At 38.1% G+C, this 20,164-nt stretch overlaps 1 protein-coding gene and 1 long non-coding RNA gene across 2 annotated transcripts in view; both read left to right on the forward strand.

Annotated features, from left to right (window-relative positions):
- LOC140172559 (CCR4-NOT transcription complex subunit 1-like) overlaps positions 1-20,164 on the forward strand; it is a 91,993-nt gene that overhangs the window by 31,592 nt on the left and 40,237 nt on the right. Inside the window, 12 exon segments of the mRNA XM_072195703.1 lie at positions 1,728-1,926; positions 3,680-3,993; positions 6,341-6,371; positions 7,650-7,825; positions 8,436-8,560; positions 9,317-9,506; positions 10,654-10,746; positions 14,092-14,289; positions 15,025-15,168; positions 15,537-15,716; positions 16,257-16,373; positions 17,052-17,297. Of these exon segments, the coding sequence (XP_072051804.1) occupies positions 1,728-1,926; positions 3,680-3,993; positions 6,341-6,371; positions 7,650-7,825; positions 8,436-8,560; positions 9,317-9,506; positions 10,654-10,746; positions 14,092-14,289; positions 15,025-15,168; positions 15,537-15,716; positions 16,257-16,373; positions 17,052-17,297 (2,013 nt within the window).
- LOC140135873 (uncharacterized) lies at positions 17,836-19,671 on the forward strand. Its single transcript, XR_011856582.1, has 2 exons — positions 17,836-18,134; positions 19,189-19,671. It is a non-coding gene; the product is annotated as an uncharacterized lncRNA (long non-coding RNA).

Below are 20,164 nucleotides of genomic sequence, written 5' to 3' on the forward strand. Positions count from 1 at the left end.
CATTCTAACATAGTCCTATATGGTTCAAATTATAATGAACATATTATAGAGGTAAAATCCATTCATAGGGTTAAAATTTTGTACTAAACACACTATAGTATCCCCACCTTGAACATAGTCTTAAGCAGGATAAATATGATTGAAATTGTACTATTGATCATGTCATAAAGGTTACCACTGTGTACCACTGAACCCCCTTATGTTGCTATTCATTTGGCTTTATTGTACTGAACACACTATTGTAAAAGAGCAAATTTTCACAGAACATTGAAAATGCAAATTTAAAAACAAGTGAAGCAGTTCAAAATCGGCAAAATGTGAAATATTACACGCGCAGAAATGTTTACAATATAGTATCCCCCCACCTCAAACACAGGCCAAGCAACGTAAATGTGGAGATTCAAATTGTAGTGATCATGGTATAGATGTAATGTCACTTTATGGGACCAAATATTTTTCATGAACACACTATAGCATCTCCCACCCTAATCGTAGTCCTATTATAAAGCCACATAAATGTAATGACTTGATTAAAACCATCCCAATTGAATTACGGACACAATTAACATTTATGTGGTTAATATTGTAGTGAACACACTATAGTTATCCCCCACCCTAATCCTAGTCGGTAAGTCCTAAGCAACATAAATTTGATGACATGATTAAAACCATCCCAATTGAATTAATGGAAACAAGTAACATTTATGTGGCTAATATTGTAGTGAACACACTATAGTTATCCCCCACCCTAATCCTAGTCGGTAAGTCCTAAGCAACATAAATTTGATGACATGATTAAAACCATCCCAATTGAATTAATGGAAACAAGTAACATTTATGTGGCTAATATTGTAGTGAAGACTATTGTATCCCCCATCCTAATCCTAGTCCTAAGTAACATAAATTTGATGACATGATTAAAACCATCCCAATTGAATTAATGGAAACAAGTAACATTTATGTGGTTAATATTGTAGTGGACACACTATAGTTATCCCCCACCCTAATCCTAGTCCTAAGCAACATAAATTTGATGACATGATTAAAACCATCCCAATTGAATTAATGGAAACGAGTAACATTTATGTGGTTAATATTGTAGTGGACACACTATAGTTATCCCCCACCCTAATCCTAGTCCTAAGCAACATAAATTTGATGACATGATTAAAACCATCCCAATTGAATTAATGGAAACAAGTAACATTTATGTGGTTAATATTGTAGTGGACACACTATAGTTATCCCCCACCCTAATCCTAGTCCTAAGCAACATAAATTTGATGACATGATTAAAACCATCCCAATTGAATTAATGGAAACAAGTAACATTTATGTGGCTAATATTGTAGTGAACACTATTGTATCCCCCATCCTAATCCTAGTCCTAAGTAACATAAATTTGATGATATAATTAAAACCATCCCAATAGAATTGATGGAAACCCATGAGGCTAATATTGTAGTGAACACACTATAGTTATCCCCCACCCTAATCCTAGTCCTAAGCAACATAAATGTGATGACATGATTAAAACCATCCCAATTGAATTGATGGAAACAAGCCAGACAAACTGAAGGCTGTATGTCACACAAATTAAATTTCCCCTTTCCCCACTCTGCTGGGTGGAAACAGTGGAAGTATGCCTAACTAGCAACTGTGTAATAACCGCTGCTGTTTCCTGGTTTCTCTCTCTCTCTCTTGCTCTCTCCTGTTGCCCTTCATAGATCGATCCTCTTACAGGCATGGCGGGTATTACTACCCCAACCACCCCAACCAATCCAGGTTTGCACGGATTCCCATCGAATCCACTCGGCAACTTTGGCATGAGCCAGGCTCAGCAGCAGCAGCAGCAGAAGCCGTTCACACCACTGGGTGCACCGGGACTGGGAGGACTGACAGGAAGTGTGCCGAGTAATCCGCACGGTAATTATTATAGTGTATAACGCTGTTACATGGCTGTTGTGGGTACTTGAATTGTTTGTTACATGTTTGTGGATGTGTTATATGTATGTTCCTGTGTGTCATAGACATGTATGTTATGCTGGTTAATATATTATGAGCGTGAGTCATGGAGCAACTTCATGGAAAGAAATTCAGAAGTTTTTTAAAAAAGTGCTATAATCATTGTGCTGGGTTTTAGCATAGTCAGAAACAAAATAGATGAAAGTCGTAATGGAACTTGGCATCAATTGGCTATTGATTGAATTATGTATGATTTTGGCAAAGATTGACCAAAATACTAACATTAATTGAAAAAATAGAATGATTTTAAAGGTCAAATGGTTACTGGCAGTATTGAAAATGTTAGTTATGTGGGAAATCTTATTTCCTTTGCACCAAAATCACAACATACAACCTCAGAATGAACCCAGTTAGAGGCACTAACACTATAAAATTACTATTCTCAGGCATGAAAATTTTCAGGTTTAAACCTGATTTCCGGCTTTTTTGTTGTCCAAATTTCTACACTTTTTATTTATTTATTTATTTATTTATTTATAACATTTGGCAAAAAGCACAGGCAATACCCAATAGTGCTCAAAGAGCACTAAATTAAAGGGAAACCCTACATACAAAGCGAACAAAAATAAACTGAAAAGCAAAAACATAAACTTTTAATCTCAGCCCGTTTTTTGGCATTTTTAGCCCAATTTCACACACTTTTTTCAGGCTTTTTTCAAACACTTCAGGTTTTTTCATGCATGATCATTCTCATGCCTGTATACTGGACAATGGTATAAACAAGGCAAGCAATAATATAGAATGATGTCAAAAACTGTTGCTCTCCCCCCTACAAGAAATATGTAGAAACTCTAAATCAGTACATCTCTCTTAACTCCAGATTTTATTTTTTTATGTTGATTTTAGCTAACTCGAGCATATTTTACAATTGTGTAAAGTTGGTGAAAATGTCTTAATTTAATAATGGACCTGCAGCTCATTTTACTCTGCTGTTATCACATTGTTTATTTTACTTTGTTGTCACATTGTGTATCAGACAAGTATCAAATTTGGTATGAAAGCACTGCTATAATTGAAGGTCGAATTAAGAAGACTAGTTTACACATGACGTCCTGTCAACCAGACCAAAAACGCTGTACTGCGCAGGTCAGCAACCAATCACGTCGCGCCCTTGCCCTGACATCAGACGCAAACTAGTCTTTTTAATTTGGTCTTCAATTATAGGAATTTTAAAGCCACAGGTTGAGAGTATAAACTGACCAGTAGATTGTTGTCCTACTAATTCATGGCACATTGGATGACCCAGGGGAAAGTTAGCCCATATTTGCAAGACTATCCATGCTTTCAAGGTGAAATAAACCTACTCATGTTACCGTCTGACCATGGTCTGGCGTGTCGTCTGATCTTTCCCTGGGAAATGAGGTTTTCCAATTTGGACCTTTTAGGGCGTCGGCAATCAAAAGGAAAATGGAAAATACATATCAAAATATCCTGTAGTATTATGCTTTACAAGTTGAATTACATGTAGAAATTATATCATTTCAACTTTGACATACCCTCTGTTAGTGTTAAAGTTATGGTTAGAGTTAGGTTTATTATGTGGACCAAGTATAGGGTAAGAGTTACAGTTATGGCGCATCCTAAATGGAGTAATTAGCATTTCATGCTAAAATGTTGCTGGTGTATGATAAGTTTCAATACCTTTATATTACAGTAATGCCTGGCATGAGGAACGACCCATTCAGTCGCCCACCAGTCAGCGCCGCAACCAACAACAGTCCATTTGGCAATCCAACCCAGCCACCCATCAATCCACCAAACAAGAACAATGGTCCGGGTCCGCCAGGAGCTCCTGGACCACCCGGTCCGCCGGGTACACCAGGCGTAGTGAAACCACAGAACAAGATGGGCCAAGATTTGGGAGGCGTCCCACCGTTCATCAATCTGCCTAATATGGACAACTCGTTGAAGCCGCCTGGGGCACCTGGTCCTTCGGGCCTCCAGGAACACCTGGTGCAGGTAAGCCAGGTGAGTAGAGTAGAACGTTTGCACTAACCCTTCCTGAGACACTCTTCCAAGCTTTGACTTTTGAGGAGAACCCGTCATCAAGATCACCTGAAAGCTTTTTCTAAGTTAACTTCTTCAGTAAAGTATTGTGTAGCACCCTGTTAGTCGTTAAAATTCAATGATGTACAATTCAGTCACAAAATAAATTGGTCCTCTAAAACATTCACTTCTTTTGGTTTTCCAAGTATTGACTTCAAGGTGAACAAGAATGATTAAAGTTTTTATAAAGCTGTCCTACTCCTACTTGCTCTCCCAAACATCCTCAGATTGATCAGTAGCTCATTTCCATGTTGTTCAATTAATCACTCTTCTCAACCTTCATACAAAAACTTTGACATCTGAGGTGTGCAAAATTGTGCACAGTATTGATAGCTTCCATGCATACAACTCAATGTTCATTGTTCAATTCAAATCACTCCTGACAGCACTCCTATTACATGCTTAGCAGAGTGAAATGTAGCACTCCTGCAATCTTTAGAACGCTGTGATATTCAGTTAAATCTCTCCCCTGGCAGCTGTACTAAACATGCCAAGGAGAGTAAAATGTAGCACTCCTACAGTCTTTAGAACGTAGTGATATTTAATTTAAATCACTCCACTGGCAGCTCTACTAAACATGCTCAGGAGAGTGAAATGTAGCTCACCTGCAATCTTTAGAACTCAGTGATATTCAGTTAAATCACTCTCCTGGCATACTAAACATTCTCAGGAGAGTAAAATGTAGCCCTCCTGCAATTGTCAAAAGTCAAAGCCTGTTGTTCCTTCTCCAGTTCTTCTCTGCCTTGTATCCTTTTCCAATGCACTGAATGAGTGGTAAACACCTGTCACACAAACCCTTTCTTCGTTCATAAAACCCACTTAACCCCATGAGAACTACCTGCCGATTGGCCAAAAAGAAGTTTTCATTATCAATTGGACCAATCAGCAACATTGTTAGAACAATTTCACCACACAACAAATTGGGGTGAATTATTTGCAACGCTCCATTCTGATTGGTGATTAAAGTGAAGATATCATGTAATTGACCAATCAGAGGCAATGTTAGATCGACAGGTAGTGCGCAGGGGGTTAAGAATGATTAAATGCATTAATTAGCCAGTGATGAAGCACATGTCTGAATATTGTGAGGATCATTACTTGAGAATTGTTCTGAGGCTGAAAATGTATGCAAAAAAAATGAGGAGTGCCACACATTTCAGGATATTTATTTTCACAAATTTTGAAAAGGATGTATATTTAGGACTTTGCACTTGCATACTAGATGCGTGCATAGCTCCATTCTGAATGGTGATTAATGTGAAGATATCATGTAATTGACCAATCAGAGGCAATCTTAGATTAGCAGGTAGTGGTCAGGGGATTAACAAGCCACGTCGAGATTCACTTTGGCCTCTCATTCAAAGTCGGGTTTTGATACCCCTTATGCCAAAACACAATTCCTTTAGTGGCATTTACAAGGATTTCTTTTGTGTGTTTGGAGTGGTGCTAATCATTACCCCATGTTGCATATCAATTTTTGGTCCCATACGTAATGCCTTTTCACCTATGCAACTCGTAACTTTAGGTTAGCAAGTGATTTGCTAACATGAACTAGTTGCTATTCACAAAATCTTGAATTGGAAATATATTTTTCGGATAAAAACAGCATGGATCTAAGACCTAGTGGGCAATTAAATATTTAGAAAATCCTGAAATTAATATGGTTTTCTGCAGTAAAAAAATGTTTGCATACTTCCCACAATATTTTATTTATCTGTTGTTTGAAATCAAACAAATATACAAACCGCTATTATAATTCTAGTAGGGGCCTACTTAAAAAGGGCAATGCATGGAATGCTGTGTTAACATGTGTGATGTGCATGTACATTTTTTACTTAAAATTGATGTGTTAAATTTCAGTTTGAGCCTGTTTTATTATTCTGAAAGATGAACATTGTTGATGTTGTCTTTCTGTTCATTTTGTGTATCTAACATGTGCACTTATGTTGACACTAAACCACACCAAACACTTGACTGTTATGCTACAAGCTTTAATAATACTAAGCTACCGTTATAGTACTTATGGCCAAGTGACGTTGGTGCAAATATCAATGGGGCCAGCTTCAAAGCACAGGTGTGCAGTCAAGTGACGCATGCAAGCGTCTGAATTAAAAGATGCAACATACATGTATCATGTGTCTCCAACATTGACCAAAAGCAAATTAATCTACAATCTGACCATCCAGTAAAGCTTATAGCTATCAAAAGTGTCAAGTACATGTCGAGAATTGTAATCTAATATCATAAATATAACAATTTGCTTTCACAGTATCCATCTCATATAGCCAATGATGAATATTGTAGCAAGCACATGGCTAAAAATGTTTTGAGGATTTTCGCTATTCTAAGGCTTATTTTGTGTTATAATGTTATTGAAACTCAGTGACGCAACTTACATCATAATATTTACAGTGTACGTCAATGCTGAATAGGTGTGATAATTTTAGCAAGAAAGCACAATATTAAAGCAACGGAATTTAGAAAATTGTAATAATATGTAATTATGCGTAACTTCCAAAATCGAAATCAACTGAAATTTTAAAAATAGGTTTTGTTGTGCATACATATCAATTTATACTGGAAAAATAAGATGTTGAAATCACACAATGAACCTTTAAGCAATCTATAGTTTGATCAGTTCAAACTCGGCAGGAATTTGGTAGGCTTTTACCACTACGCTGAGAAGTAGATATAAACTGAGCTCCAAAAGAAACTTATAATTTTTTACAACTCGTGAATCACAAGGTCATATCTTAAAATACTGTCAATCAAAATGAACCAAAATTACACACAGGATTACCTTAATACTCTACTCAAAACACATGTCAGTAACCAAGCAGTTGTCCACCTGACACAACAGCAAAATGCACTGTCATGGGACAGCTTCCTGGACTTCCTTTACTTTCACAGCCCAACATTTGGCACCCAGCACAAAAAATCTGTGAGAATGCACACAAGATCCTTGCACAGATGATAATACGGTGCAGCTTTCTGCTTTTCATACACTTTTTTCATGAAACAGGGCTGGGCTGTGAATGTGGTCCAGGAAGCTGTCCCATGTCAGTGCATTTTGCTGTTGTGTCAGTTGGATAACTACTTGGTTACTGATATGTGTTAAGAGTAGAGTATTGAAGTAAATCTGTGTGTAATTTTGGTTCAATTTGATGGACAGGATTTCAAGATATGACCTTGTGAAAAAGTATAAGTTTCTTTTTGAGCTCAGTTTAGTTGACCTAACTGGTCTATATTTTGAGGAAAGTAGACAAAGCATTGGACTTGAATGAATAATTTGTGATGCTTCTTGCGAGATGTCACAATACAATTCTTAAAATAAAATATATTGATATCAATCAGCGTTGTGTATTCATAATTGGCGGACCTTACAGTGTAAGGTCCGCCAATTATGAGCTGATCAAATTATAATACAGTGTATTTCCATAGCTTATGTACAAAGGTCATATGAAATCCTTGATATTATTTTGTTTTTACGGAATAACTTTGGAATAATTGTCCAGTTACTGCAAATGATTGCAATTCTGTTATTCACACTATTTAACATTGTGTTGTTATGCACACAGCCGATATATCCAACATCTGGCCTGAGCTAGGGCAGACGTTCCCAGCGGAGATAGACGACGAGGCCAATAGCTACTTCCAACAGATCTATAATCAACCACCCAATCCAGTCATGTCAGTGGATGAGGTACTGCAGATGCTGAAAAGATTCAAGGATTCACAAGCCAAGAAGGAGCAGGTAAAATTACATCTATTAATTACAAGTTGAAACTGATATGATTTGGTTAAATATTGTACCCATAAAGCAATTTGACCATCCAGTAAAGCTTCTAGCTATCGAAAGTGTCGAGTTCATGTCGAGAATAATAGCTAATATCAAAAATATAACAGTTTGTTTTCAAAATATCCATCTCATATAGCCAGTGATAAATATTGTAGCAAGCACGTGGCTGAAAATGTTTGAGGATTTTCGCTATTCTAAGGCTTGTTTTGTGTTATGATGTCATTGAAAATGTGTTACAGTGCGTGTAGGGTGCTCATGATGCGATGCAGTCTGCGCGCACAAGAGACGAACACTTTAAAGCTCATCACATATGTATCCCACCTCTTGTGTAGAGAGTCACCCACTGAATTTTGTAGCTGCAGTCTGTTAGACTTCAAGCTTTTTTAAGCATGGACAATTTCAGCATTTTTGGTTCACTTTTTCAGTTTTTTTCAGCTTATTTCTGCATCAAATGTTAACAAACGCCCAGTGTTTTATTTTATGATTAGTTTTCATGTCTGCCTTTTTATAATTTGTCAAAATTCACGGCTACCATGTAATTACTGTAATATTTAATATTTTGTAGGAGGTGTTCAAGTGTATGCTGAGGAATCTGTTTGAGGAGTATAAATTCTTCCCACAATATCCTGAGAGAGAACTTCACATCACTGCTTGCTTGTTTGGAGGCATCATTGAGCAGGGACTCGTAACGTAAGTAGGAACCACTAGGCAGTACACAGTTGTCAAAGATTTGATTGGCAAGAGCCCACTAAATGATTAACATACTACCCATCATGTGATCTAAAGAGCGAAGGCATTAAGACTTCTTACGGGCAAGTCAGACTTGTGCAAATCCCACTCTATATGCACGGTGCAATAATGCACAAGCCCATGGCGGCCATCTTGGATATGCAGGGAAAGTGAATTTCAAAACAGCTCATGAGGAATAATCATATGAAATGTTTATGAAGTACTTGTACATTTTCCCCTTTTATCCTAGATGGCTGCCATCGTACTACGTGCATTTTGCAATATTTCGAGTTTTTATGTAGGACATGTTAACCCTATCTCTACCAAATAGAAGCCGTCAACCTTTCGCCATCTTGTGGGTACAAATGATCTGTGTGGTCATGCGTCGGACACTACGCGCAGGGCGCAGCTTGCCACGCATTTGTTATCGCGCATCAACGCGGTGATTTTGCTGTTCATACATGGAGATCGAACGACCATCACAGCGTGTACCCACAAGATGGCGGCATATGACGTCACGCTGACGGCCTCTATTACACAAAATTCCATACCCTTGGTGCCTTCCCTGGAGCAGGGCAGTGCTTGGTGATAACACAGGGACACTCCACCCAAACTACCCCAGCAGGTTTACGGTTAAATTCAATATTGTTAAACATTTTGAAGTTGTAAACAGAACTATTTATAATGTAGGCTTGATTATAATTATTTATGTTTCAGATACATGGCTTTAGGAATTGCACTGCGTTACGTCCTGGAGGCGCTGCGCAAACCGCACGGTAGCAAGATGTACTATTTCGGCATCGCCGCGCTGGACAAATTCAAGAATCGTCTCAAGGATTACCCGCAGTATTGCCAGCATCTCGCTTCCATTCCACATTTTGCACAGTTTCCTGAAGCCCTAATTGAGGTAAGAAGAAGTGAACATGTGTGTATGTAATTTCACAATGCACTCGTTGAATTTGTGACACTTACTTGCAGGATAACTTTTTTTCATGATAATTGGATAAAGGATTTTTTTTTTTAATTGGTCTTGTTGAAAGCAACTTCCAAGTTAATAAAATAGTGTTGATTCTTAGTCAGTGGGAGTGGTCTAGTTCGTAGACACATTTCTGATTGGACAATCGTATGATTTCGGGTGCCGTCTATCAGGCCGTAGACGACCCCACGTCATCATGCGTCTTGATAATGCGTAACACGCGTGTAGAGGTGCGCGTATGTATCGCGCTGGATGCGTAGACTAGTGCGGAATACGCGAACGCGCTTAGCAATCTGGCGCAACAGAATACGTGAAGTTGTAAACAAGTTTCGTTCATTTTATAATGAGGGAGTTTTTATGACGGTAACTTAGTTTTTGCTTAAAAAATTTGTTTACAGTTATTAAAATAATATTTAACTGACTAAGTAGTGGATACCGGCTGCGCCGGCATCCACTACTCAAAATATTGGACCTGCCTGTCGTCTATCACACGGTAGGGATAGGCAAAATAAAAATTCCTATCGTTTATTCTCTAATTCAGGCATTCTTGGAAACATTTTGGCCCTTTTTTGAATGCATTGTGCAACTTTCCAATTAATCTAAGTTAGATCATGTGTCAACAAAAACCTGGGAATTGTCATATTCAGCTATATGGCATGGAAAGAGTTGTGGGGAAATCGTAAAAAGTACAAGGTTAAGAAAAAGTAATGAAGAACCAGATCATGTTAATGATAAACTTTTACGAACATTACCAGCAGAAATCTGACCTATAAAATGGACATTGCCAAAAATGTAAAAAGTATATTTAGAAACCATAGTTTTCTACGAAAAATGGACAATTTTGACGAGTAGGAACATTAGATCCATTTTGAGGCACTTATACAATATATGGTTCGCCACCTTTATTTACCACTCTTTGACACCCTTTAAAAAAACACCGTCATACACCAACTGAAGCACAACTCACGGGCGCCAAACCCGATTGTAAAAACCTATCATCAATTTCTTTTTCTTTTTTATTTAGTTTTGATTTTGGCTGTTGATTAGCTGTAATGTGTTTTATATATGTGTCTTGCAGCATGTGCGGTATGGTATGATGTCACCACATCAGATACTAGCCACTACGGCACCTGCTACACCGACAACACCTGACTCCAATGCTGCCAATGCTGTAAACAAACCTTGTTACACTAGTGCTGGCCACAGTTTCTTGCTTCTCTAACCTCTAATAGTGTTTTCAGTGTTTTAATTTGTGTGGGGAAAAGGGGGAAGAACTCTTATGTGACACCACATCCCAGTACAGTATGGGGTGGATAGAGGAATATATTCCTTAGGAGGAAGTAAAAATTCCCACTATTTCTTATGTATTCCTTTGTTTGGAGAAGTAAAATTTCCTTCCCGATACCAAAATTTGCAAGGATTGAGTTTCCTGAATTCCCTATTCAGTATATTAATGACTTCAATTGCATATTTTTTGTACAAACGTTTGTGTTGAGGCCACCTTAATTATGAACCGCGTTATTCTATTTTCTCCAGACATGACCACAATGTGATAATGCCCAAAGTTTTCCTGTGATTATCACAGAAGCAAGGAATTTTGCCAAGGCAGTTTGTATATTTTTCAGTTGAAGATCACTTTTCAAAAACTCACTCGCTCAAACACCACCAAGTTTCTCATTTGCACTTGTTATTTTGAAGTATATTTTACAGGTTTTGTTGGAAAAGATAAAAAAGCGTTCTTCTTGATATCATGATAACATGGTTTAGTTTCTAAACCAATTTTACCGTGACCAATCAAAAAAGCATTATTTTCCCCCCAAAGAGATATGCATGTGATTGTTTTTAAAAATTAGCAACACTTGTGATTATATTCTATAACTACACAAAGAAACATTTAAACTTTCTGCTTATAACCAGGTGAGCCAACACTGAGTAAAATGGGCTAGGGGACTGATCGAGTTAATGGAAAAGTGCTCTTTGATTTGACTTTGTACAGAGCTTTTGTGAAAAAACATTAAAAAAAACACTACTGGAACAAGAATCAAGAAATTGCTGGTTTCATAGAACAGTTCAAAGGTGACTGCACAATTAACCAAAATACATTTTATGATACCATTCTCAGATCATTGCATTATGAGTCATCGGTCGGACATTTTACGGGCTATTGGCAATGCTTGATATTAACACCATGCTACATACTAAACTTCTTTGTCATTCTTGCTAGGAACCATCGCCGCAAATGTATTCGCTCGTGCTCAGCCTTGATGGTCAAAGATGTATCTTATATTTACTTCACTTACATATTCCTTTGATTAAGGGATCTGGAATGAGCGTTTCGACAATGTTTTTGTGGGACATGAGAGCACATCAGACATATCGAATTGCATTCTGAATACGAAGAATGTCTTTCTGATATCAAATAATTATCATTTTTTGAAATACAAATTTTATGACAAATTATCAAAATTTGATATTTTTCACATTTTTGATATATAACAGTCCTCGAAGTAAATTTTATAAATCTAATGATATATTCTTAAAGTGTATGTAGCTGGGAGGAAAAGCCGACGATCAATTGAAAATTTTGAACTTTCATATTGAAGATATGGATTTTTTCCCCAAAAGACCTAATTATTTTTGGTGTTTTGGGAAAAAAATTCATATCTTCAATACGAAAGGTCAAACTTTTCAATTGATCGTCGGCTTTTCATCCCACCTACATACACTTTAAGTATAAATCATCAGATTTATAATGTTTACTTCGAGTACTGTTAAATATCAAAAATATCAATTTTTAATCATTTGCCATACAATGTGTATTACATTGCGAATTTCAAAAAATCAAAATTATTTGATATCAGAAGGACATCCTTCGTGTTCAGAATGCAATTCGATATGTCTGATGTGCTCTAATGTCCCACAATAAATACTGTCCAAATGTTCATACCCCACCCCTTAAGGTTGCATAAGCTTTTTTAATGATCATTGTATAGTAAAGGATGTAACACGTAAAGGCAATAAGAAGAAGATACTTTCTTTAGCTACCAAAGTAACTACAGGTTGTCCCTGATAGACTGTATCTTTGAAAACTTACAGTTTTGGGTATTCTAATGCCCGAACGAACCAAAACTAAATAGTTGACGTTGTTGAGGAATAAAACAGCTATCACATATTTTTCCAATTTTGACAAAAACAGCTGTCACATATTTTTCCAATTTTGACGATTGATCTGTTATTAAAATATAAGAATTTTAAATGATAATGCCTCATTTTCACAAAATCACACGTTTCAATGACCTGCATGTGGACTGTCACTGCGCATCAAATGTCCATTGTCATTGCTTGAGATTGAAAAATATTATATTTCAAGAACAGAGTGTTCAATTGTCAAAATTTAAAAAGTATGTGATAGCTGTTTTATTCTTCAACCTCATCAACTATTATTTGCATTTGGTTCGGGCAATAAAGTACCCGAAAATTTAAGTTTCCGACGATACAAATCTTTCAGGGACACCCTGTATGTGCCGTACATTTAATAAACCTATTTCAAAAGTCAGCATCATTGTTTTTAAAATCTCATTCAAATATAAAGGTTAACCTGAACCATGGCCAAAGGAAGTTACAATTGGCTATTCCTGTTGAAATCCATACACCCCCTGTGGAAGACATGACCGTGATCTCCCACACAGGGGGTGTAGATTTCAAATGGAGTCCCCTATACAGGTAACCCCATTTGAAATGCACACTCCCTCTAGGTCATCCACAGCGGGGGTGTATGGATTTTAACTCAAATAGCCCATTGTTATTGGCTATTCTGTTGAAATCCATACACACCCCCTATGGAAGACATGACCGCGATCTCCCACACAGGGGGTGTAGATTTCAAATGGAGTCCCCTATACAGGTAACCCCATTTGAAATGCACACTCCCTCTAGGTCATCCACAGGGGGGGTGTATGGATTTTAACTCAAATAGCCCATTGTTTTGGGCTATTCCTGTTGAAATCCATACACCCTCTATGGAAGACATGATGCGATCTCCCACACAGGGGTGTAGATTTCAAATGGAGTCCCCTATACAGGTAACCCCATTTGAAATTCATACTCCCTGCGTGGTAGGTTAAGGTCATGTCTTCCACAGGGGGTGTATGGATTTTAACTCAAATAGCCCATTGTTATTGATGTAAATAGAAGATACACACTTTAACCATATTATGGCCTTGCTATCACCATGGCTACCACCATGATACAAGTACTTGCTATTATGGCAACAAGTACTTTGCTTACTCTCATGGACACCACATTGAAAACCGCTGGAACAACATTTGCATAGAGTAGTCATGCGAAGGGTCAATTAGCCCTATTGATGGGTTCGGATGTGGTGGCGGTAAAAATCATTGTGCAGTCACCTTAAACATATCATTAAAATCTAATTAAAAGCTCTCAAAAACATGTGTTTTTTATAAGAACACATGTTTTTTCAAACTAATCCGTGTGTATTACTTTAATCTTTCAGTTCATCCAATTTGGCATGATGTCTCGTGAGCCTCCAGCAAGGCAGACTTCCACAACGACGGCAACGACTACTCCTGCCACTGTGACGACTCCAGCACCAGCGACTATTTCAGCACCACCAAAGACGCCCACGACCACAAGTACAACGGCAGCTGCTGCTGTGGGTACCAAACCTGCCGCGAAGACAACCTCTGCTGCAGTAAGTTCAAAGAAATTACATCCTATGTTTTGCAGATTTCCTTTTACAAACTAAGCATACTACTACTGTCCAGTGCGTATTAATTTTCACAAGGTCATATGCACCCGCTTGACACACGAGGGCTCATTCTTTAAAAAAAGATCTTGTAGAAGATTAAACCTATAAAATTACAAATGTTCATCATTAATCTGTTTTCCATGGTGACGTCACAACAGAGACATGGTGTTCTAGCGCTTTAGTTAGACTATGTGTCATTGGGCTGTTCTTGTTGAAATCCATGCGCCCTGTATGTAAGACAAGACACAGGGAGTGTGAATTTCAAGTTGGGTTACCTGAATGGGCAACTCCAATTGAATTCTACACCCACTGTGTGGGAGATTAAGGTAATGTCTTCCATAAGGGGTGTATGACTCTATGATTTGAAACAGACATATTCAATAGGGTGTGATTCTTCAGGATTTTTCCTGATTTCAGGATTTTTTGTGGCCAAAATTTACGCAATTGTATAGATTTTCAGCCGGTTTTAGGGGTATTTGAGCCCAATTTCACCCTGTTTTTCTGGATTTTCTACTACTTTAAGCATATTTCACAAGTCTTAAAAATAAAAGAAGACCAAAATTTGTTACAGTTAACCTCAAATATTATATTTATGAGTTCTATAAAAGTTAACAGGTGTAAAAAGAGCTTCAGTTCACTTTAAACAAATTTTTGTGTGAAATTTATTTTTTGTTACAGCCATCTATAGCAAACACCACCAACATTGACACCTTACTAGTAGCAACACCTAAAGACCTGGAGTGTCCAGAGCCACCGGAAGAGGTGCAAGATAAAGTAGCCTTCTTGTTCAACAATCTCTCTCAGTCTAATCTTACACAAAAGGTAGGTAACTGCAATTCTAGGTGTTACCAATGGTGGCATTCATGGGGCATTTCCCGAAAACTTGGATTTTGACCTTCCCTAGTCTGAACAAAAAAAGAAGAAAATCCTGCTATTTGGGGCAAAAAGTTTTCTGTTTTTTTCCCCCGCCCCCAAGATTCTTTCATCTCCCCATTCCATCTACCCCCTCCCCTATGGTGCAAGATTCATTATTTTGTGTGTTGCTTTTGGTTGAGTTAATGTTCATATGTTACCAGGTGCCCAAACTGAGTCTCAAACCAGGTGGTATTAATCACCCAAAGCGCCTTTGTGTTCTGAACATGTTATCACAACACAAAATAAATTTGCTTGTCATTGTTGTATTTTTCCAGTGTGAGGAGTTAGTAGAAGTTTTAAAAGAAGAGTACTACGACTGGATCTCCCAGTACCTGGTGATGAAGAGAGCTAGTATTGAGATGAACTTCCATCCGCTCTATGCCAACTTTATAGACCAGCTCAAGATATCGCCGCTGGGTGAAATGTGCATCAAGGAAACCCTCAGGAACATTCAGGTAATTGAATACAGATGGGCGTAAGTAGGGTGTAAAAAGTTTTTATGTCTGTTTGCAGGTGGAATACTGTGTTACACAGGGCTGGAAAAACAATTTCCTGAGAATATAAACCAAATCTTACTCATGGAAGCTAAATTTCCCCTCCAAATCCCATATTGTCACTAGAAATGAGCTTCTTGGATACTGCAGTTTTTCCAGGCCTGGTGTTGCATCAAATTGTGTAATTGCTCTTGAGTCTTGTTGATAAGGTGGTGCATCCATTCTCCCAATCCAAGAGGTATTGATCACACCATCCTAGGTATAATATGGAAAATGGACCAACTAGGATATTCTCTACTTCATCTTTGCTATGCTTAAATGTGATGAGATCAAAACGATTGTGTAGAGTAATTATTCTGTTTTGTTATATTAATATTTTTCTTTTGATTGTAACATTTTTTGGCATACATACTACTGGTATTATCTAGCCATGCTATAAGCTCAGCCAAAAGGGAACACTTTCACACTGTATATGACTTCTCTTTATTGCAATACATACAGGTTTTGCTTCACTCAGACAAGAGTGACTCCAACTTTTCAGACAGAACACTCCTGAAGAATCTAGGACACTGGTTGGGCATGTTGACATTGGCTAAGAACAAACCGATTCTTCAACTTGTAAGTATTATTATTACATAATATTTCTGCATTTATTATGTCAATGTTTTTGCAAGATGATACTACTATTGCTGTATTGAATTCTCAGACACAACATGTACAAGTTGAAAGCAAAGAGTCCGTCCACAAGCATATGACGTGGTAAACTATGTGGGAAAAATTGAACCGATCATGCTACGCAATGTTGGTACTAAGCAGCTGATTGCTAAAATTGGAGCTTCTGTGAATTACATACCCGTTTGACTGTTTATAGAATTACCTACCCAACCTGCTAGTGCTGTAGACGAGGGCAGGACCATGCGATTCGCTGATAAAAAAGTTGTATTTTTGTAAACAACTGAAATAATGTATGCTTACGTTACAACTGCGCTTCAGATCAGCACAGTGCAGTGTTGGGTCAAACCAACTTTTCGCAAGTGCAGTGCTAGAATATCCAGCCCAGCCTATGTTGCAGTATTGCAGTTAGTCTTGTGTTTTTGAAGTTTAAGTAAATGCACTTGTTTATTCAAAGAATATCGTAAGACTTGTTGGTAATGATGAATGTTTCGAGCGTTTGATACCATGATGACCTGGTTTAGTTTCTGAACCAACTTTTTTTTCAGCGCAGAATTATATAAATTATAAATGTATAAGAATACTTGACTGCAACTTATAATCCTTATTTTATCATCTTCACAGGATTTAGACTTGAAAGCCTTACTCCTAGAAGCTTATCACAAAGGCCAAGCAGAGCTTCTCTACGTGGTGCCATTTGTAGCCAAAATTTTGGAGTGTGTGACTCGTAGTCGTGTCTTCAAGCCACCCAACCCGTGGACCATGGCCATCATCAGTGTGCTCGTTGAACTACATCAAGAGCCTGGCCTCAAACTCAATCTCAAGTTTGAGGTGGAAGTACTCTGCAAGAATCTTAATCTTGATATAAATGTAAGGACATTTTTTTCCATTTGATTATATTATCAAGTTCTTGGATGGGAACAATGTTGAGTATGAGTCGGCTTGCAATAACGGGATGACGCAGCCAGTTAAATAACGGGATGACTTGTCCTGCTAAATAACGGGATTGAGCCCATTAAATAACGGGATGGAGGCTGCTAAATAATAACACTGGCACTGGCCGACCAATCACCTAAAAAAATAACAAGTTCACGCCTGCGTCACACGATGCTATGAAGATTGTTCAATGAATAAGGTGCTGATGCGATGATGATGCGATTTAATTAGTCAATCAGAACCCGACTTCATGTATACGCCGTAAACTGCGCCAAATCGGGCAGTGCGAAAGGTCTTTGCAAATAGGTATATTTGGGGTTTGCAAGAAACATGTATGATAGGAATTGCTAAGTTTCCAATGTGGGATCTCAAAGTAAAAATAAAGTAAAAATATCATGTGATTGACCAATCAGAGGCAATGTTAGATCGGCAGTTAGTCCTCAGGTGGTTAAGAATGAGTAAATGCATTAGCCAGTGATGAAGCACTTGTCTGAATATTGTGAGGATTATTACTTGAGAATTGTTCTGAGGCTGAAAATGTATGCAAAAAAAAAAGATGAGTGCCACACATTTCAGGATATTTATTTTCAAAAAATGAAAAGGATGTATATTTAGGACTTTGCACTTGCATACTAGATGCGTGTTATGAGATATGTCCGATATCGTGCATTAAAAATACCGACTGCGACTGTGGCTGGTAGGACATTGTTACAGAAGTCTTCGTTTTGATAGCAATTTACAAGGTCCACTATTGCTGGCGCAGGATGGTAGGTGCGTTTACGTAGCCAGGCAAACGAGGACACACACAAATGAGGACACCCGGTGACTGTGAACGTCCTCGGTGTTTTAAATATGTCCAGGACATCGCAAATAACGTAAAAATGCATTTAAAACGGGTCCACCTATGGGTGGTATACGACGGGCCACGGTTGGATAGTAAGTGGTCTGGTGTGTGTGAGTGAGGTCCACGGTATGTCGATTAAGAACGGATGTGTGAGTCCTCGGTTAGTATGTTTTAAATCAAGTGAAAAATGAGGTCCTCGTTTTCCTGCCTACGCGAGGGGGGTGTGTGTGCTTGTGTATCACTGGAAGGTCCATTTGCCATTGTGTTTGACTCCATCATGGACCATGGTACTCGAGCCAATTTTCTTCTGCAAGTAATGTATGTTCCTGTCCATGGGTGTTCCTGTCCATCGGGCAGTGCGAAAGGTCTTTGCAAATAGGTATATTTGGGGTTTGCAATAAAAATGTATGATAGGAATTGCTAAGTTTCCAATGTGGGATCTCAACAATATTATTTTATGATGTTAACCCCATGAGAACTACCTGCCGATTGGCGAAGAAGTTTTCATTATCAATTGGCCCAATCAGCAACATTGTTAGAATAATTTCACCACACAAAAAAATGTGGGTGAATTATTTGCAAAGCTCCATTCTGATTGGTGATTAAAGTGAAAATATCATGTGATTGACCAATCAGAGGCAATGTTAGATCGGCAGTTAGTCCTCAGGGGGTTAAGAATGAGTAAATGCATTAGCCAGTGATGAAGCACTTGTCTGAATATTGTGAGGATCATTACTTGAGAATTGTTCTGAGGCTGAAAATGTATGCAAAAAAATAAAGATGAGTGCCACACATTTCAGGATATTTATTTTCAAAAAATGAAAAGGATGTATATTTAGGACTTTGCACTTGCATACTAGATGCGTGTTATGAGATATGTCCGATATCGTGCATTAAAAATACCGACTGCGACTGTGGCTGGTAGGACATTGTTACAGAAGTCTTCGTTTTGATAGCAATTTACAAGGTCCAGGATGGTAGGTGCGTTTACGTAGCCAGGCAAACGAGGACACACACAAGGATACACACATGACAAATGAGGACACCTGGTGACTGTGAACGTCCTCGGTGTTTTAAATATGTCCAGGACATCGCAAATAACATAAAAATGCATTTAAAACGGGTCCACCTATGGGTGGTATAGGACGGGCCATGGTTGGATAGTAAGTGGGCTGGTGTGTGTGAGTGAGGTCCACGGTATGGCAATTAAGAACGGACGTGTGAGTCCTCGGTTAGTATGTTTTAAATCAAGTGAAAAATGAGGTCCTCGTTTTCCTGCCTACGCGAGGGGGGTGTGTGTGCTTGTGTATCACTGGAAGGTACATTTGCCATTGTGTTTGACTCCATCATGGACCATGGTACTCGAGCCAATTTTCTTCTGCAAGTAATGTATGTTCCTGTCCATGGGTGTTCCTGTCCATCGGGCAGTGCGAAAGGTCTTTGCAAATAGGTATATTTGGGGTTTGCAATAAACATGTATGATAGGAATTGCTAAGTTTCCAATGTGGGATCTCAACAATATTATTTTATGATGTTAACCCCATGAGAACTACCTGCCGATTGACCAAGAAGTTCTCATTATCAATTGGCCCAATCAGCAACATTGTTAGAATAATAAAAAAAAAAAAAAAAATGTGGGTGAATTATTTGCAAAGCTCCATTCTGATTGGTGATTAAAGTGAAAATATCATGTGATTGACCAATCAGAGGCAAGGTTAGATCGGCAGGTAGTGCTCAGGGGGTTATGAATGATTAAATGCATTAGCCAATGATGAAGCACATGTCTGAATATTGTGAGGATCATTACTTGAGAATTGTTCTGAGGCTGAAAATGTACGCAAAAAAAATGGCGAGTGCCACACATTTCAGGATATTTGTTTTCAAAAATTTTGAAAAGGATGTATATTTAGGACTTTGCACTTGCATACTAGATGCGTGTTATGAGATATGTCCGATA

The sequence above is a fragment of the Amphiura filiformis genome, chromosome 16 (genome assembly GCF_039555335.1).
Source record: "Amphiura filiformis chromosome 16, Afil_fr2py, whole genome shotgun sequence".
Taxonomy (NCBI): domain Eukaryota; kingdom Metazoa; phylum Echinodermata; class Ophiuroidea; order Amphilepidida; family Amphiuridae; genus Amphiura; species Amphiura filiformis.